The sequence below is a fragment of the Siniperca chuatsi genome, linkage group LG4 (genome assembly GCF_020085105.1).
Source record: "Siniperca chuatsi isolate FFG_IHB_CAS linkage group LG4, ASM2008510v1, whole genome shotgun sequence".
NCBI classification, from domain to species: Eukaryota; Metazoa; Chordata; class Actinopteri; order Centrarchiformes; family Sinipercidae; genus Siniperca; species Siniperca chuatsi.
Window position 1 is genome coordinate 31,487,435 of NC_058045.1, and position 21,455 is coordinate 31,508,889.

Below are 21,455 nucleotides of genomic sequence, written 5' to 3' on the forward strand. Positions count from 1 at the left end.
TGTCCACATGTCATAGTGTCCTTGGGCACTGTTCTTCAAATTGCTCCCGATGGTCAGGCCAGCTACCTTGCATGGTAACAACCTCGCTGCCATTGTTGAATGTGTGTGCTAATGGGTGAATAAGAGGCAAATTGTGAGGCATCTTGGATAAAAGTGCTATAAAAAATGCAGCCGTTTACCATTTAAAGTAATATTTGGATCCTACAGCAAATACTTTACACAGTAATAAGTAATTTTTTTGACTAAAACAAGAAAAACCTGGAACGCTAAACGAATAGCGGATGGTGGAGAAGTTTTGTTTCCTTGTTGTTTGTTGGTTCCTTGTGTTCGCCATAGTAAAGAGTAAAAATAGAGTTCAATTCCTCCATGTTTCTACCTTTAGTGAGCGTTTTGTGTATGTGCAGGAACCAAGCAGTGATTTATTTTTTCCACAAGGTGATGCCAGTTAATCTGATTAGAAATCAGCGTGATGGAGTGAACTTCTTGACTGCAAAGTGATACAATTAGATGTGAGACAGCTGTGTTCTTTTTGATTAACAGGCTGCTGTTTCACATCAACCTCAGGAAACTTTAAGTTTATTACAATAGAGCTGTGATATAAAAGTGATATAAAACATATTAGCTCCTTTATCAGTGTTAGCTAGAGAGGCTCAGGCTCAGTCAGATTTTCAGTAATTTGTTGCTGCAGGTGGGGAGGAGGGCTGCTTCCTACCTGATGAAGTCTCCCTCCAGGCCAATGACCCGCTTGATGATCTTCTGCTGGGGATTCTTGGGGGACCTAAGGGAACAATAAACATATATAAGGCAATGAGCATAAAACCCAAACAGGAAAACACAGTCAAATAAAAATCATACAAGCGTGATGTAGTAAGCTGTGGGAACAGCTCTGTTCAGGGAGGTGGTGTCTGTGCATTCAGATCTAGTTCAAGATCTTTAGATATAGGATTAGATACTCCTCTATAGTCAGAGTACATTTTCCAAATTTTCGTGTTGATTAAAGCCTCTGACTTTTATTGGCTCAAATCCAAACTGCATGGACAAGCAGAAATCAAGGCTGTTTTTCTCAGCTCTTGAGAAAGCATCAACAATTTTCACTTGATGACAATATGGTTGATAAAATTACACGTTTTTGCCAAAAGCATAGCCACAGGAAGTAGGGGTGCTGACAGTTTGTTATAACGGTATTGACTGTCATCCCGACTGCTTCACACTCGGCAGGAAAATAGTCACCATGTGTAATGGCGTCCAATAAAACCAAGAGAACAACATCCTCGACAAAAAGCAAAGATGCATCCTGAGGTCACTTAACTGAACAATCCCCCTTCAAACAGAACTGATGACAAGGCAAAACCCAACACCCACCAAGAATGTGCTTGACTTGCTAAAATTGCTAAAATAACAGATACAGATCTAACGCCAGTTACACAAGGACGGGAACACTCGTAGCAGCAGCTCCGGTACCTGGGACACGGTCATAGACTCATGTGCACAACTCCTATGACCCCTCCAGTAACCTTGCAAAAGTAAAGAGCTGGTCCACTGTTCCACAACCAGGAAAGAATCTCCATTGATCCTTCTGACTATTGAATCTCCTCCTGAGGTTTAAAGGATGTAGCCCGATAATGAGGCAATTTCATTTTCACTTCATTATTCACTCTGACATTGTGTTCATGTTATTTTGACCTAACCAATCAGTAGTATCTGACGTATTCGTCCCGTCAACGCCATTTTCAGTCTACACAGATGCTGTGGTAGCAATTACTCGGAGCACTTAACTTAATGTTTGTCATGTCAATTGAAGAAATATGCCAATTTAAGATTTGTTAAGTCGAAACTGTCATCTTTACGTGTTGCCATTTTTGCTTGGTATGGACTCTTTAGACATTTCTGAATAGCTGAAAAAAATGGAGATGTGGGAACCAGGCTACAAAAAGGATTATCGAACGTCCGCCTGATTTTCGGCTGAAGCGTCCTTTCCAGCACCCAGGCATATGCTTTCCTGGGCACGCTGAGCAGTGTGGTACCCCAATAACTGGAGCACATCCTCAAGACCCCCTTTAAATTTTCTTTTTTTTTTTTTTTTTTTAATGGAACCACCATCGGCATCTGCAAGTCCAAAGTTACTTGGTGGTGCATAATGGTATTTCGGGTCAACAGCATTTTGGATTACGATGAATTATCCTATCCGGATTTATTTCGGATCTGGTCTTTTTGGTTTGAAAATCTAATTCATGCACGTCGGGTTCAGGTAGGTTTTCCACCGATCCGGACCCATGAAGACCTCGACCTTCAGCATCTCAGGGTAAATCTCATCCACCCGTGGTGTCCTCTGATTTGGAGTTTTTGGACTTCCTCAATGATCCCTGCCAGGGAGATGCACAAGGCTTCATCTTTCTCCTCCTCTTCTACCTGTCGTCCTCCTCCTACTCTGTTTCCCTCGATTCCTTCTTTTCTTCCTCCTACTCCTCTTCTTCTTTCATTCCTCCTTCTCTTCCTCATCTTCCTCCTCCTTTCCCTGTTCTTTCTTCTGGTCCCCCACACACCCTATCACCCCCTCCTCCCCGTTGCCGTGGGGATACAGGGGATCATGATTGACTGACAGCTTGCTAAGCCAATTGGATTCATCTATAGCCGCAGAACTGAACACTCATTGGTCGGTCTCTGGGGAACTGGAATGTGTCAATGTGTGTATGTGTGTGTTCATACTGTGTTTCTGTGTGTGTGTGTGTGTGTGTGTGTGTGTAATAGAGTGATGGATGATCTCCTCTCCAACAGCAGAGGAGAGGAAGGATGGAGGAACAACAAACACAACCTATCATTCACTCTGTCTCTCTCTCTCTCTCTCCTTTTAATTCCCTCTCTCTCTCTCTCTCTCTCTCTCTCTCTCTCTCTCTCTCTCTTTCACTCAGCCTCTCTTTTTCACTCTTAGTCTCTATCAGTGTCTCTCGCTCCCCCCTCTCTCTAGATCTCTCTGTCGCTGTGGAGAGGAAAAGAGAGAAGACGTTGGTTCTTGGAGATACTCGAGGAAAACAGGAAAATAGCTGCTGCTGCTGCTGCTGGAAGTTAACATGCAGCGCTGCATGCCTTAAATAAAACACACACACACACACACACACACACACACATGCTCTGTGCGGCTGCAGCCATGCCAGGAATACCTGCTGAATATCTGCTGCTGCATGGGACGTGATGGATACCGCTTCTACTGGTGAGTGTTTCATCGTTATATGACTTGTGTGTGTGTGTGTGTGTGTGTGTGTGTGTGGGAGTGTGGAAGTGTGTGTTGGGAGGACTGCGGTAGTCCTTGAGCGCTGTGGCGGCTCAGCCTGCGGTTCTGACAGCTGAGGGGAATAAGAAAACAGGGCTGGGGATTTTTGTCGCAGGTTTTAAATGCGTGCGAGGACGCTGCAGCTCCTCGAGTCTTTTTCCTGGTTTGTCAGTTCAGCTGCTTGTTTCTTTGAGAAATTGTGTTGGAGTCGGCAGAGTCGAGTCGAGTCTCGTCGGTGTCACTCCACAGGTTCATCCCCTGAAGTCAGAGCAAGGCAGAATGTGCAACGAGACCGGATAAAGCTGAGATGTTTTTTGGAGGGGGGTGAGGGTGGGGGTGGGGGTAGGGGCTTTTCGTCAAGGCAGGCAGGTCAAAGTGACGAGAGGCAGGAAAGAGATGCGACAAAGGTCAGGACAGGTTTAAACCCGGGGAATCACATTAACGAGCTACATGCCCCTCAGGAAACTGAGCCACCAGGATGCTTCCGGAGCGCTAACGAGGTGAAAGTGTCGGAGCTTCGTCAGCTCTAGTTAGAGCCGGTGTGGATAGACGGCGTATGCTGGTGTGTGATGTGGCAACATGAGTCAGGACAGAGCACGGCACTGCTTATATTTGGACGGGTGCAGTCAGAGTTTAGATGTACAGGTCACAAGATTGGCTGCAGGACGATCTGATCTAACGGGAGGAAAGATGTTCCCACCACCGCCTGCCTAATTTACCAGATCCTCCGTCTCCCTCCTCCCCGCCTCCTCTCTCGTCTCTCCTGCTGTATTTAAGCCTCGCTCATAATTAACAACAGTGCACTAAGGCGTCTTTAAATGTGCGTATTGAAATTCAGCACATTTCCACCACAGCTAAACAGGGGTCAAGTAAAAGGGGTCGGCGCCTCCTGACGGCGAACAAACGCTCTATTTTCTCACGTCAACATGCAGCAGCGGCAGACTCGGAGACTGAGCGTCGGCTGTGCAGACTTTAAAGACGCAGCCGTCTCCAGAGCTCCACAAGTAATACGTCAGTGTTCATCCTTAATTTTCATCACATGAGTTCTCAGAGGGCCCGCAGAACATTTGCTCCGATTAGGCTGCACAAGCAAAACAGTCCATTATGTTTATTTATTGGACAATAGCGGCGGGATTACTCCAATTTCTTGTTCTTGTACTTTACCGGAGTATTTCTATTTTATGCTACTTTATACTTCTACATGTTATAGAGTCAAATACCCAACAGCATATGAAGCAGTTAAAATTCAGCATTAAAGTACCGCTCACATGTTAATGCATCAATGATAATGATTTAACAATACGATAATAGGGGCCATTCTTATACCTAGCATCAATGGTAAAGATAGTGTTTTTTCTGATAATCTCCTGATAAGTCTTCTGCTCTTTTGCTTTAGTAAAGATCTGAATGTAGAACTTTGACTTCTAATGGAGTATTGCTACTTTTACTTTTAATATTTCTTCCACTACTGCCTATTTGCTGGATGTCTGTCCAAGCATTTGTATGAGATTCAGGAATATTTTCGAAACAGCAATATTTCCTCCATTTCTTAGACGGATGCTTGAGGGAGAATTTCTCGGAAAACAAATACAGTCTGTAATAAATAGTGATAGAAACTCATTTGTCACATAAATTATGATGTATGCTTGGCTCCATTTCATAGTGCTCACAAATAGATTCAGACCTCCTAAACTGTCTATCCTAAACTATTTCTGCAGTCAGCACCATCGTGGCAGTGTGACCACTGGATCAGAATATTGCCAAGAGCTTTTGGTCTTCTGATGAAATTTACACAAATATAATGTCATAGACTTTAGCTCACTGACCGTAACTACGATTTCTCCCTATCCTTAAAAGAGTAGGCTACTCCACAGATTAGGCATCGCAATCCTATAACATTATCGGACTCATGATGGACAGTTTTTTAAAAAAAAGGTATAAAAATCAACACAGCAGAACCAGAGATATCGTCTTTTTTTTATTCCACACATTCTTCCTCCTTCTCCTTCAAAACTTGGCGCCTACATTACCCAGAATGCAACTCTATCACCAACAGTTCGGTGTGAGATTCAGGTGTGTTATGCTAGTAGCGGCTAATGCAGCCTGGAGCCTCCGGCCTGCAGCAGAGATGAGCAGCAGGCTGCAGAGGTCTGGTGAGCTCACTTCTTTCTAACTCCACACCGTCTTCAGCCCCGACCGACGCCGACTCAAGTGACAGTGGCATTTTCTGTCTGAATTTCCATGTTTATCAGCTATGAAACGTAGTCATTAAACATAATCTGGAGTTTTGTAGAATCCTCAGCGTTCTTTACTGGCAATAAGGCTGAAAAAAGCCCCCAACAAATGCACCATTTCCTCCTGTAACGTTTGATAAAAACTACAGCGACCAGCTGTTTTAAGAAAATCAGGGATGCTTTTAAAAAAACTGACGTGATTAAAGATTTACAACTTCAAGAACCAGTTGGCTTGGAGCTGAGAGCCACAGACAGTTATGAAGTTTAGATCACAGAAAATCCAATTGGACAAAGAATATGATTTATTGTGACGATGTTCCCAATCAATAAATTAAGAAAATAATAAATAGGTGAAAAATACTGAAAGACTAACACATTGTTGGTTGTGGTCTTTTCGTGAGATTTTGTGACAATAAGAAAAGTATAGAATAACAGCAGCCTTATAATTTAAGGTTTAAGGTCAGATTTCCAGTTATTGATGCTATTGATCTAAATTCTTTACCTGTACAAGTTATGATCTTGCTGCTGAGATTGGACCATTTTTGTCTTAACGAGTATTTGTTGAATCTGTCCAAGACCCCGGAGGCCTCTGGTTCGGGCCATCATCAGTCAGAACAGAGCAACACATCAACACAGTCTGAAAATGTAACGCAGCACCGGCATCAGGTTTGTATCCAGCGACCTGTCAGAGTCGATATAAAAACCCATCTGCTGCTGCCTCCTCCACACTGAACACACAGGTGAATGCAGCTCTACACATGTACCGCCATGAACCAGCAAACAGAGGTCACACTGTTAAACTGTGTGTGTTAACAGGGTGTGTACTGTATGGGTCTGTGTGTGAGGATAATTAACAGTAGACGGGCTGCTGATTAAAGAGAGAAGTGTGACTCATGGGAGTGGAGGCTAAGTGCGAATTCTAATGCTGGCGATGCTAACAAGGAGCGTGTGGTGGGAGGAGGGGAGGGAGCAAACCGGTGGACGGGACTCACATGGGACTGGTTTAATGGGAAATCAATGGCGGATGGAGGGAGGAGAGAAGGAGGGATTTAGTGTAGAAATGTTGATCTTATCTTGGTGTTTCGGCGTCAGTTTCATGCCAATAACAGCCAGTGAAATCAATTATAGAAGAGAGAGGGAGGAAGCAGGGAGGTGCAGTGGGTACACACTGTTCTGCTCATGTCTCGGCTTTCTGCTGGAAACTTGAGCTGATGATAATGATTCTAATCGTATTGATTCTAAGTAACGATATGTGATTGTATTGATGCAAAATCGAATCCACACTGTCACATTATTAACCCTCTGAACAATGTTTTTCAGTCACTACATGTCTTAACTGGCCAGGTCATATATAATATATTCTTATTTTCAGGATAAGTTAAGCTACTCAAATGCCATCAACTGGCGTGTGAGCGGTACAATACGTGTTCTACGACAGTTTTCATGAAAGCTTCCTTTGAGTTTTTTGCCTGTATGTTCACAGATTTCAACACACCACACACAGTATATCTGTATATAAACGGACAGACGAGAGTGGCAGTGTGCCAGGGACATAAGAACCATGTTGAAGGGGTTTTTTTTCTGTCAAGAGTGTGATATCGTATTAATAGTGTAGAACAAAACTGGTTTACTTCTGATGCCGAACGAAACGTCTAAACATGAGGGTAATGAGGCAAGATCGAAAGCTATGATCGGAAACGCTCGTGTTTCTGCGGCTGGGGAGAGGAGTGTCATTCTCTATGATTTATAAACAGATTTATGGATGCTCATTCAAAAATACCGTTACCACCTGATTCGAAGAATATGTGTTCAGATTTGACTGAGTTATAACTAACTGAGAAGAAGGTGTGAGAGTTTAGATGCAAATGGATTCAAAGGGTTAAACTGGCTAGGTCAGAAATAGCAGGGAGCGATGATGCATTCATAGGTTTTACCGTCTGAGCAAAACACACATTAAGAATACTGTCAACGGATCATTTCGGTGGATTATAACTTGGGTCTTAATTTCTATCAATAATAACATTTTACTCACCAAGATCTGGAAACACGTTGACATCACTACAAAGAAGTCTGATGAGACATTTTGGAAACAAAGTAGAATCATTATCAACATTACCGGTGTTTGACCTCCAAAGAAAATGGTTTAGATCATCTGGATAAACTGTTGGTTTGTTTCCAACCTGTCAAACTTCTTTTTATCCGAGTTCCCAGCAGCTGACTCGGTGAGTACAATGCAACCATGATGATTGCCAAAACCTTAATTTGGAATAAACCAGAATTATCCTTTGAATGATCTCAATCTTGTACTAGGACTGTGTGCAAACCTGCTGCAGGTGTTTGAACACTGCAAGTATTTACTCTGCAAGACAAAAATCTCCTTGAAGACAAACCTTCTCCAGAAGAAGAACAGCAATGCCTGCCTATGCTCGGCACCAAAGCTGAAAGTAATATTTTCAGTGCAGTAATAGATATGAGGAAAGTGCCAAAGGCTGAGGTTGACATCTTGTCTGCTACCTTAAACATGAAGACGGTAATTCCCTAAATTTGGCCAAGTAGTTTTAGTTGTCTAAACTTAACCAGATCTGAACTATAAAGGTGGCAGATGAGAAAGCACGTGTTTTGTGGACTGACAAATATAGTTTGTAGTGTCACTTTGCTGCCAGGAATTGTGAGTTATATATATTTATATATATATTTAGTTATTTCCAGGCAGTAACATTTAACGTCTGAAACTCTTGAACCAGAAGAGACAAACTGAGATCTTCACAGAGAGAAGATCAAGACAACCCAAAACAAACAGCCCAGATGGAAGACATAACTCCCCAGCCTGCTCAAGGTTAAGTCCAGACTGCATCCAGTCCCATGATGACACGAAGACCTAATTATTCAGTTTGATCATCAGTTTATTAAATGATGATCAAGTTATTAATGACCTCTGAGTTCATTAGAATCACAGCTGTCTTTATGTCCTCCATGGAGAAAACAGTAATGTTAGAAATCATACCTTTTACCATATAACTACAGGACTTTGCATATATTTTTCAAAACTAAAAGAAGAGAAAAAAACAATCCCTTGATATTTTACATTTGGTGCATAATCAGCAGCTAAATGTCACACACAAGAGGTCCTGGTTTACTGTAAAATGCAGTGAAAAGTGGCTTCCTGCAGGAGGAAACATGGCCACTTTCAGGTGTGTGCATTAATATACTGTACGTATATAATACTAATTTGTTTTCCCAATTACATTGAGGTAGGAAACATAATCACCGCCTGGAGTATGCCACAGGTTTTTTATGTGAACAAAGCACTACATTTATGTACTGCACTGGAGTTCGTTCGGGTGGCGGGTGCACAAGGCGCAGGGTTCGGACACCAGTCAGGTGCTCAGGTTTAAGCAGCAAAAGCACTTTGGTTAAATGTTAATAAACATGTTCTGTCTCGTGCTTTAAGTTACTTCCTGTATTAAACCAAGACCCTGATCTTTCTCTAACCCTCACCAAGAGCTGTGAGTCTAAACATAACCATAAACAAGTTGAATCATGCTTTAGTTGCTATGAACGGATATTGTGTTTTATATTTTGGCAGAAAACAAATAAATACTTAGTTCGAATAAAAGAGACCTGAGCTACCCTGGAAGCAACAAAATTTCGAGTTTGAGTCTCGACAAAGTGATAAATAACCATTAGCATCTCTAATGTGCAATGAATGATACAATCTAATTAAAGAGCCCCCCCCCCCCTCCAGGAGCCGTTGTAATTCAAACAAGGTTGTCAGGGACATTTTACTGATACGTTCAATCTCAACATTGTACGACTTTCACTTTAATTACCAACATTTCCTCATTATGTTGATGACAAACGTAATCCGGGCGGCTTTATGTTTCCTACAAAACATATTCGCTGCTGCACATTAGTTTTATCTAAATGTAATTTCTAAGAGACTAAAAATCCAGATAGAAATCAGCACTCCTTTAAAATATCTCTCTTTTTTTGTGTAAAATTGAATGAAACTAGGTGGCAAAATTTGTTGATTTTATTATAAAAAATGATCAGTGATAAATCACCCTCAAATCCCCAAATTTCAGGTCACAGTTCAAGGTCGGGGAAATCTGTTGGTCAGATGCTAACAAGTAATTTAAGGACAACATTTCGGGCATTTGTTATTATTTAGGACATATTAAATTTAATATTTATAATTGATTGATTTAGAATATTAAATCAAATGGCAAATATCAGGGTATTAGCTGCAGATATTCATCAGCATTAATTCAAAACTACTTGATGAAGTACCTAAAGTTAGTTCTTCCATCCCGTAACATCTTTAAATGTCTCGGTTCAGTTATTTGGGGTGTAAATAGTGGAATAGTGTCTTAGCACCAACCTGTAAAAGCACCTGTCTGAGGACCTAAAACTGCCTTTAAGAGCATTTTGGTGTTAATTTCACCTGCATTTATACAAACAATTCAATTCAAAAGAGTGAACTCACTCATGCTTCAGATATCAAAGAACAAAAATACATCTCCAGTGGTCCATGTTCACGGTGCTCCTGCCTGCCTCTCATGCATAAGTACGTAGTTGTGTGTATGCAGAGATGAAAACCATCTGCCTCCTGATGCCTGAGCTTTGACGTCAGCGTCATCCAGCTCTTTATTCACGCTCGTACTGAGACTCTTATGAACTGCAGGCCTGTAGATTTACAGTAGCTCTCAGCAGGAGCAGGTGGAGGGAATAATCCTCCTCTGCTGATGAGTTTGTTCCCTCTTTCTTTCTTTTATTTTTAATCAGCACTTCCTCTTTCTGTGAGGCAGTGTTGGGATCAACACGTTCTGTCACATTGGCAACTACAAGGCATCTTTGCATGTTGGCAGCCCCAGAAGGCCCAGAGAGACAAGTCTTTGAATTCTCTGGAGTTCATTTCCTATAAATTATTTAAAGTATGGAGGACAAAAGTTGACTATTGTTGAATTAATTAAATATATGAACAAACAAGTCCACTGAGCTAGGTCCTCTCTCCCAGCTCAACATTTTGGGATATTTCATTTAAAAAAGTATTAAAAAAGAGAAGTACCTGAATACATATATAAAGGCCGAATCAAACTCAAAGAAATCTAGTAAATAATATCTGTATCTATAAATGTCTTATTTTTATCTTTTGCTATCAGCTGCTGCTCCACTACCCATCGAGATTCATGTTTCCTTGATATGGAAGAATTTTCTTTTCTTTTATTTTTACATTCAATATATAAATTAAGGCTTGTTGTATTTATCTTTATGGTAAGTTATCATCAATTTGATAGATTTTCATATTAAGTAACAGACAAATAAGAGAAAAAACAATATTACTATTATTATTATTTATAGTAATTTATTCTCTCATTATTTTTAAATGTCCCCTTCTTTGTGTGTTTGGGGGTTACAGAGAGCTGAAATGTCATGACGTCACTTCCTACTACAGGTCCCATGAAAATTGAACAGTATGGCAGCACAGGTTCTTTCGTCACTGTAACTTTTTAGTCCATTTCCATAAAATGAATCAAAGCGCTCTTCTTAAGTATAAAAACTTCTACAGTGTTCAGTCCTCTCTGTCCTGCTGTTATTACAGATGTTAGCTAACCACGACCCCTTCGACTCGCCACTTTTGTTGAATCGCAACGTTTAACCCTCGAAGGCTCATGGGAAATGGTGTTCGTAAAAACATAAATATTGAACAAACAACAAAATTATATCCTTTTTTGAAATAAGTACGGTTGAGTACGGTTATGTTCCAAGGCTGTATTTTTAGTTATTTACGTTATTTCAAATGTCAGGATTTTTTGTATTTTGAATGAGGTCTTCTTACATCTTCTTACAATCCTTCATCTGGACAGAGCGCTCACTCGCTCTTTAGTTTTGGTGACTTCCCGTGTGGAGCAGATTTCCTACAACAAGTCACCGACACTGTACAGCAAAATACATAATTTGACATTGCCTTCCAAAAAGATCCATGAGCGTTTGCTGATATGACGCCCGACAACTTCAATACCTTCAAAAACTGCTACAAAAACGATTCATATGAGTATTTTCTGTTTTACCACGGCTATGGTTAAGGTTTGGTTAGGTTTAGGCACAAATACTTGGTTACGGTTAGAAAAAGATTGTGGTCATGGAAAAAAACAAGTCTAATTTCCCACCAGCGTTCATACTGACAGCAGAAACTAATTTGGACAAATGGAGAAGTCTCCGTTGGTGCAGACACTCTTCACTGTGATTCAGGCAGATAAAACGAATGGATTTTTACATCAAAATCTTGTCCAGAGCAGCTTTGATAGCACTTTTGAAATAAATTGGTTTGAAGTTGAGATCTGCTGCATGAGATGTCCTTGAGAGGTAAAAGCACATTCATGTTTTTTTTCACCTTCCTCTTTTGATAGTGCAAAGGAAAAATCCAGTTCTCTCTTGCCCACAGGGAAGTCAAAGGTCCGAGATGAGGGGTCAGAACAGCAAACACAGAGCTGCTGGGGGTTCAGTATGTTGCTCAAAGGCGTTTTCTTTAGTAGGTCGAGGGGTTGAAGGACAGCAGCCTGCTGTGGTCAAACTGAGATTTCCAGCTGACACTAATGGAAAAAACTCAGCAGCTAATAAACATTACACAGTATCTGATAGTCATTACACCGTCTGTCTGCAGGGAGGAGAGTTATTAACAAGAAATCTATACAGAAGGAAAGGTCAGATACATCACAGCCACATACACAAGCGTTAATTACAGACAAACTTTAAAGCCTGCAGCACCGACAGTCCAGAGTTTAGTTTGAAGCATGTTCTCTCCGAAAACACTGACAGGAATTTATCTCATTTACTAGTTAACGTTTTGGATGCTTTCGCAGCAGATGTTAATCGATAAATGTGTCAGATCTTGTTTATTTGTTCCATTTATCCTCAGTGCTGATTGCACTGGTAGCATACAGTAGATTCATGATGAATGCATAAAATGCATCTTTTTATTTTTATCATTATTCTGACACTGCCATACAGACTTTCTGTTTGATATCTGACTATAAAATGTACAAGAGAGGTGAACTGAACTGAGTTTGATGAGTTTGATTTGAAGTAAACATGAAATGTCTTTTTCAATGCTGTGAATGCCACAAACTAAATTCCATTCTCCTCATAAAACAAAAACTATCTGCCTGGATGATGGAACACGTGTTTGTTAATTGGTTTACAATTAACCTACCAGCACCTCTAAAGATCACTGATCTTAGTTATTTCTGTCCACGGTCAATAAAGGTTGAAATGCAAAAACCATGAAATGGACACTTGAAAGTGCTGGAAACTACTCCTCTATGGAAAACAGAGCATCTCATGCCGCACTTGTGGGTGCCACTATAAAGTACAACCAATAGACCACAAATGTTTGAACTGTCCTGCCTTTTTGACCGTCCTGTCAAATCTCAAAGACTTTCTAACTGATAGCCCATTGGATACACTTAAAAACCTGTTTCAACAGGAATTCCATCACATTAAGGAGGTAATGACACCATTTGACGGGACCTTTAACAATCCGTCCAATTACTGCTTTAAGGTGAAAAACTTTAAATCTCCAAAATGCCAACTTCTCAGGAAGTGTTTTTCGCTTGATAAAAAATGTATTGTGACATTTTCTCACAAGGGGTTTGAAAGACTTTTATTACCTCCGGAAGTTGGACAGTGTTCTTCATTTGTGACCCATCAGTTTAAATAGTCCACGATCTTTCATCTGACAACAGCAGTGTGGAGTGATAGCGGCAGGATGTGTGCAGCTGTGTGTATCAGGGAGTGTTGAATAAAACATGGTGGAATGGGACCACTTTATGAGACATCTGCTACATTAGGACGCAGCACCCTAAGAGCTCCGGCCCTCGGCCTCTCTCTCTGCTGTATAAGAAACGCATAAATATTTTACATTTGGGCTGCTTTAATCCATTCACTGAATGTCAATACTCAGCACTTAAAAAAGTGCTCAGGCTGGCAGTCCTGCCGGGTTAAACAGACCCACTCTCTGGTCTGTACGCAGGTCGTATAATGCATTACTAAATACTTTTATCAACAACAGGAGATTCTCTCTCTCTGTGTTGGAGTGTCTCTCTAAGTGCTGCACTGGCAGAGTGTGAGCGGGAAACGCTAATACCACGGCCGGATCGAGCTGACTGTTCCCTCAGCAGAAATCAGTTCTTCTTCAGGAAATGAAATAAACGCAGAGACTACGACCTCTGACCTCTGAGATCATGACATTTCAGGAGAATACAGCTTTGTGTGATGCTGTGCTCAGGATGTCAAGTGAAGGGCTACTGCTTTAGTTTGTAGTAGGCAAGTAGAGCCCGGTCACACCAGGAAGTGGCACAGAAAACTTCCTTTGCTCTTCATCATGAGATACAATAGTTAGTGATGAAAGCTTCTTAATATACAACTAACTCGTTCACTAATTGGAAAATAACTTAATCAACTGCTGTCTCACTGGCAGACTGGCCAGAATTTTAGGAAGGCACTTAACTTGATCTGGGGAAGCCTGAATGAGTGTCTGTCTACTTTTTTGCTCAGGCTTTATATTTTATTTTATTGTGTGACAAAAATGACATGACAATGAAATATATTTTAATCCAAAAGACAAAGAAAGCGTTCCCTTTATTGAGCTGAGGGCAGGAAAGTGAAGAGAATGTTTGCTTTAGCCTTAAGTGATTCATTTTGTGCCCTAAAAAGTGACCTAAGTGGATTTTAACTTTAGTTCAAGGACAACATCCTTCTTCATGAGATGAAAAACGCCTTTAACTATTGGGTTTATGAAAGCGAAACAAATGACACTATCTTCATTACATGGGAAATCCAAACTTGGTCAAATTCTGATCTGAACAAGGCAAATCCTTCTTTGTTCTTAAGTGGTGCTGATAAATACCAAATACCAGCATTACGTTCTGTCTGTCCGTGTTCCAAAGCTAAATTTATTATACCACAGCTGAAATAAATCTTCATGTAGTGCACAGTTGTTTTTTGTTAAAATTAGTCAAACTTAAATATATTGAGGCCAAAACTATACTGGAATCAGACTATATAATATCCACTAAGTGTTAGCTTTTAATTGCAGAATTAAAATCACCCCAAGATGCTAACAAACCCCCCCCCACAATGGAGGACAAGAGCTCAGTGTCAGTGGTAGCTACAGCCTTGGTAGTGCAGGATGATAGAAGTTAAAATGAACACCGATGAAACTACTGATGTCTTTCAGGACATATTGTCTGAATCACTGCTACCAATTATGTTACATTTGTCAGTGCACTCTACAGTACAAGGAGAGGCTGTTATCCTAAAACTTAGATAAAAATGTGTATCTCTTTTACAAAAAAATGGCTTTTGAGTTAAAAAAAATAAAAACATTTAAAACCTGGAGAAGGGGACAGAGAATCACCACATTTTGCTGTTCTTCCTCGTCCACCATACCACATACCCATAACACTAACTCTATATTCATAGCATCACGAAAGTCAGCCACCACTCTGATCTCCATTTTATACAACTCTCTGTGTGTGTGTGTGTGTGTGTGCATGAAGGGGGAATGAGGGAAGTCACTGCAGGCTCTTATTGTTAAGTAATAAGAGGGAAATGAGTGTGCGAGCATCGCGGAAGTAAACAGGAGAAATTAAATTAGCGTACGGCAGCATCTCCTGAGAGCACACTCTCCAACCAAAAGAGAAAACATCCACTATTAAACACTCCATTTAACATTCAAACCATGCTCGCTTCATTAGCATATAAGTTGTTTTTGTTGTTACCTAAATACTGTACATAAATGTGTTGTTTCCATCTCTGTGGAGAAGCATTTACATAATACTAGATACAGTACCGCAGCGTCCTCCTCTCTCTGGGCGATGGAGATGGATGCCTGCAGGGGTTTTAATGAGTTGCATAAGAGCAAAACAAAGACGACCAAGGAATGATTGCAAATAGAAGCGAGCCAAGTAAGGATGATAACACACAAATGAGAAGGGGAAAAAAAACAACTATCCAATATTGCCTAATTATATATTGACTGAATGAAGAGTTCTGTGATGTAAAGGAAGATTGATTTGTTCTAATGATCTTGTCACGGAGCAGCTTGGATGTAACTGTGTGAAGTGTTTCACACAGATGGCTGAAGAGAGAGAGATAAGATGTGGTGGAAGTATTCAAATTCCCAAAAGAAAAATGCGTGCATTCAATATTATATATAAGTAAAGGTAAACAGAAGAATAGTGATTTTGTGTGAGTACAACTAACAACGCTAACAAGTTCTCCAAACTAAATGACAAAATATGTTGTTTGTCGCTGCCTTCCAAAACAACCCATGCAAGTCTTTTCTGGTCTGACATCGATATCAACAAGATGTCTGCCAGTGCCTTTAAAAACCATTATACACAAATGACTAACAAAAATGATCTGATCTGCCACGTGTATGGTTAAGGTTTGGTTAGGTTCAGGAACAAACACTACTTGGGGTTAGGGAATAATTGTGGCCATGGTTAGCAGAAACCAGCATTGACTGTCGGTAGGTTACAGGATGTGAACTGGAAAACCCCCCAATCCATCCACCCACCCGGGGTTTTGCTGCATTACAACAATGTCAGTATATCAGTTATAATTTGCATGATCACAAAATGCCTTTGTTAGGTTGTTTTAGGCCAATTATGATGTTTTGGTGGTGAGGAATCTCACTAATTCTCTGGTTTACTTGTATATTTAAATACAATCAAAATGTATTTAATATGCGTTTGCTTTTACTTAATTTTTTCCCCATTGTGGTCTTACTACTTTAAATAAAGGATTCAACCAATTCTTCCACCATTGAGTGAACCACCATCACTGGTTATTCATCCTGGAGAGAGAACAATGGAATTACTTAAATCCTTGTAATTACCAAAGGAAAATAAATATTTTTGCAAATCTTGCATTCAAAATATACTTAAAAGGGTAGTCTGGTGATATTTTGTATTTTTCACATTGTCAACAAATCCCAAACCAACAATGAATGTATCCTGTTAAAAAGTATTGTGTGTGTATCACAGCCTGATAAATCGTATTCCTCTGTGCCACAGAGCGCCAATGTTGTCCAAAAACTATTAAAAGCACATCAAGAGCCACACTGTTGCACTGGAACAAATAAACATAACTGCTATTGTTTATTTTGAGTTAGTCCCAGATACACCGTCCTGTTGTCAGAAATACAAAAGTGCCAAATGTGTATTAATCCCACTGCAAATAGTCCCCAACATATGCACTATTACCTCCAATTTGAGTAACGTTTGATAAAAACTACAGTGTCCAGCTGTTTTAGGAAATTACCTTTAAAGCCTTTAAAAAAATTAAACTATATATTTATGAGCTGTTTTAAAAGATTTACGTCTTCAGTAGGAACCAATGGGCTTGGAGCTGACAACCACAAGCAGAATAGGGAAGACAGAAAGTACTGAGAGACACACACTGTTGGTTTTGGTCTTTTCATGGATTTGTCAAGAAGACCAAAAAAAGTATATGTAAAGTACTTTAGTTACTTCCCAACTTTGAGAAAGAGAGAGAGAGGGGGAAAAAAGCGAGAGAGGAACAGTTTTGCAAACCTGTACACACAGACTGCCATAAACAAGCTAATATATGCATGAAGTGTCATAGCTCGTCCTCATCAGCAGCCGGCTGCTCCAGACTTTACCGACAGCTTCATCTACTGTCGTACACTCAGCTGTGGCTTCTGCACTCAAGGTCACAAATTAATCAAAACATCAATATGTGCAGTCAACATAGGCAAAGCCCGCTGTAGACCTGTCACCTGTACCAACAACATTGATTCAGTGCTTCATGAATTATGCAAACAGCAGCAGAGGAGTTGCAGCACAAGACCTGCGGCAAGCTCGTTCGACAGATATTTTTGGTAGATCTACAACTCCTCGAGGTTGTGTGTATCAGCTGTGGCAAACCGTCTGCTTGTTGTGTTGTGTGGGTGATTTGATAAGAGTGTGCAGGTGCATTGTTCAAGGAGAAGAGAGGTTCGGGGGTGGTGAAGCTCTGTTAATTACCACGCAGGGGAAAAATGGGGACTTGCAATGTTTTGCCCTCTTGAATCAACATACTTTTGAGCATCATCTCAGAGCGCCAACTTTTCTAGGACACTTTTATTTTACTGCCTTGACTGAAAAAGCAATGAAAAACATCAGCCTGTCTGCTAGAGTCCTCTCGTCCTTCAGCCATATAAAGAGACTCAAAAGTACTGTTTTTGGTTTCAAACCTGTCAAATAATATACATAAGGTCAAGTTAATCATAACTTACAATTCTGATGGTGCAAGTAAAGCAATAAAATTAAATGAGGCTGAAAATACTTAATATTCCTAAATGTCAATATGGCTTCATATTTTAACAGCACTGTGTTATATTGGCCTTTTCTCTCTCCTGTCTCCCCAGATGGAAACTGACACCAGTGACAGCGACGGAGGATAATAATGATGGAAGGCAGAGTGATTCTTCCCCAGCCAGAGCCACAGCATTTCTCAACCACCCCTCTGTTGCGCAGCGCCGCTCCCTGAAGGATACATCGACCTTGACATATCACAGCGTGCATGACAACCTGGCACGGACTGAACGGAAAGGTTGCCTCTCTTTGCCAAAAGCTGGAAGACAACAGGGCCAAAGCTTCGGGGACCAGGCGTCAGCAGAAATCCACTCTGTCTTGCTGCAGTAACAAATGAGCTTTTATTTGTGACGTTAACAGTGCTAACAGCTGACTCCATAAGGGCCAATTACTGGCTGAAGGGAATACGGGGCCAAGATGAAGGAGACAGCAGTTGTGGCTTGTTTGCTGGCTGAGCTGTCTCTGGCTGCTTTTGTTCTGGCCTCTGAGGGGGCCGCTTATTGCCCTGCATTGTGTCGATGTGAGATACGACCCTGGTTCTCACCCAGCTCTATTTACACCGAGGCTGCCACCGTGGACTGTAATGACTTGGGACTCTCAACGCTACCAGAGAGACTCCCCTCAGAAACACAGGTACTGCTGCTACAGACAAATAACATAGTTAATGTGGAGAAAACTTTGGATTACTTGGTCAACATCACTGAAATCGATTTGTCTCAGAATAACATTTCCTCGGTGAGCGATGTTTGTCTGGGGTCTCTCCCCCAGCTGCTGTCACTCCACATGGAGGAGAACTGGATTCAGGAGCTATCTGACAGCTGCCTCGCTTCCCTGCCCAACCTCCAGGAGTTCTACATCAACCACAACCTGATTTTCTCCATTAGCCCCAGAGCCTTCCAGGGCATGACCAGGCTGATGAGGCTCCATCTCAATTCCAATCGACTGACAAGCATCAACAGCCAGTGGTTCCAGCATCTCCCCAATCTGGAGATATTGATGCTAGGAGAAAACCCCATCCTCGAGCTGTCAGACATGAACTTTAAACCCCTGGCTAACCTTCGAAGCCTTGTGCTTGCCAAGATGAATTTGACTGAAATTCCGGACAATGCTCTGATTGGCCTTGAGAATTTGGAGAGCATCTCATTTTTTGACAACTTGCTGATTCGAGTCCCCAGAGCGGCGTTGACGAGAGTCCAGAACCTGAAGTTTCTTGATTTGAACAAAAACCCCATTGAGAGGATCCAGAGAGGTGACTTCATGGACATGATGCATCTCAAGGAGCTTGGCATCAACAGCATGCCTGAGCTTGTATCCATTGACAGTTTTGCTCTGAACAACCTGCCAGAGCTGACAAAAATCGAGGCCACCAACAATCCCAGGCTGTCCTACATACACCCCAGGGCCTTCCACAAGCTCCCCAGGCTGGAGACTCTGATGTTGAACAGCAACGCTCTGAGTGCGCTTCACCGCAGCACCGTGGAGTCCCTGCCCAACCTGCGAGAGGTCAGTCTGCACAGCAACCCCATTCGCTGTGACTGTGTCATCCGCTGGGTCAACATGAACAGGACCGCTGTTCGGTTCATGGAGCCTGACTCCCTGTTCTGTGTGGAGCCTCCAGAGTACCAAGGTCAGCACGTCCGACAGGTACATTTCAGGGAGATGACAGAGATCTGCCTTCCTCTGATCTCACCTGGGAGCCTCCCGGATCGGGTCGAAGTCGTTAAAGGGAACTCTGTGTCGCTTCACTGCCGGGCGTTCGGAGAACCAGAGCCTGAGATCTACTGGGTGACACCATCGGGTGACAGGGTCCTACCTGGGAGTGTGTCTGATAAGTACTACATGCACCCTGAGGGAACCTTTGACATCTACGATGCCATGGAGCAGGAAGCTGGCTCGTACACCTGCATCGCCCACAATCTTGTCGGGGCAGACCTCAAGTCTGTGATGGTTGCGGTGGATGGATACATTGCCCTGCCTTCAAATCAACCTTTACATGTATATATCAGATCTGTCCAGTCTTATTCTGTTATGGTTTCCTGGGAGAGCACAGGTGGTTTGGTATCACAACTAAATTGGTCCATTTTAGCCGATGGCAGCAGCCTCTTGATGCCATTCAAAGCCAGGCTTCCTGCTGATGTCAAACAGTACAGCATCAAACAGCTGAAGCCGTCCACTCGCTACCAGGTTTGTGTTGAAGTCACTGCAGCACAGCTTGGATACAGCAGGGACTGTGTCAACGTGACCACAAAGGAGGCAACGGCCCCGAGGGAGAAAACTGAGAACTGGGACAGTCTGGTGATGGCTACTTGTGCTGTCTTTTTTATTGTGGTTACCGTGGCTTGCTCTGTCATCTATACATCTCTGTATAGCCAGGTGTTTTACAGGAAACTGATAGCAGACCCGGCTGAAACACTGCTGATTCCCAGCACTCATTCCTCCTCTTCTTCTTCTTCTTTCCTGGAATTTGGTGTGTCTGGGGTCAAGGTGAGGGCAACTGTAATAGACTTACAGGACGACTCCATGTAAGAAACGTCCTTGTCTGTAAAAGCACTTTGGGATTAAGCGAATATGAAGAGTGATGAACACTGGACAATGTAATTTACGTGCCCTCTTTTCACGACTTTGGATGGGACATTTTGCACTGGAACTCAGCTGGGTGGCATCATAGGAAAATTCATACGCATTTACGTAACCGGCTAAAAGCAGAGACTATTTTGTATTTCAAACTTGTGTCATTATAACAAGCTTAATCAGGCAGATATCTTGACTATAATCTACATGGCTACTGGTCATTCATGCAGTGCAACCAGAGTTAAGCACAGCACAGGAACTATTCTGTCTTAAGTACCTTGTTGAGGCTTTGATGTCTGCAAAAGCATTTTCTTTGCTGTGTTACAATAAACGGTGCCAAGCGAAGATAGTTTATAACAGCAGAAAAAAAAATCTTGTTAGTCTAGTGTTCAGTTAAACCGACTATAATGTAAACAATTTTATGAACAAATACATTTTTCATTAAACCTGTGTGGTGTCTTATAACTACAATCTTTTCTCGTTAAATTTGGACACTTTCTATAACAAAACACATCTTTAAAAAAAATTGTATATTGCCAGAAAAAGCTAATTATGAAATGCAAAATATTAATTCGTATGGATGCGGGTCATAAATCTTGCTGTGTCCCTGTCCGAATCATACAGCAGCACAAGTGTGAGATCTGCTATAGACAAACACAATTACAGCAGCTGCCCTTCAAGGCAGACGCTCTAACACTGTTAGGGAAATGCAATGTAATCTCAAACAACACGACGAGCGTGTGAGACAGTTTGTGTGTGTGTGCGTGTGTGTGTGTGTGTGTGTACGCGTGCGTGTGTGTGTGTGTGTGTGCCTTAATGGGTGTGTGTGTAAAGTGTGAGGACATTGGCAAACCCATTGACTTTGAATTGCATTATATTCGCTTTCATTAAAAATCCAATATGGAATCCCAACACAAACCTCAGCGAGGTGATGAATCGGCGTCACGAGCAAACTGATGGGAGGCATTTATCAGCGGGACTCAGTCATAGATCAACCGA

At 41.6% G+C, this 21,455-nt stretch overlaps 2 protein-coding genes across 2 annotated transcripts in view; one reads left to right on the plus strand and one right to left on the minus strand.

The window, feature by feature from the left end:
• The window catches only part of immp2l (inner mitochondrial membrane peptidase subunit 2), a 148,674-nt gene that overhangs the window by 25,844 nt on the left and 101,375 nt on the right, over positions 1–21,455 (minus strand). The window contains exon 4 of the mRNA XM_044192522.1: positions 713–778. Within this exon, the coding sequence (XP_044048457.1) occupies positions 713–778 (66 nt within the window). The remainder of the gene's footprint in view (positions 1–712; positions 779–21,455) is intronic.
• On the plus strand, positions 2,892–20,921 carry LOC122874529 (leucine-rich repeat neuronal protein 3-like). The gene is made up of 2 exons (XM_044192521.1): positions 2,892–3,208; positions 17,939–20,921. Exon 2 carries the CDS (start codon positions 18,303–18,305, stop codon positions 20,409–20,411), a length of 2,109 nt encoding a protein of 702 aa, XP_044048456.1. The 5' UTR covers positions 2,892–3,208; positions 17,939–18,302; the 3' UTR covers positions 20,412–20,921.

Bases quoted from the DNA above. Each gene is read 5' to 3' on its own strand.
- LOC122874529 (XM_044192521.1), top strand. From the start codon at position 18,303: ATGAAGGAGACAGCAGTTGTGGCTTGTTTGCTGGCTGAGCTGTCTCTG.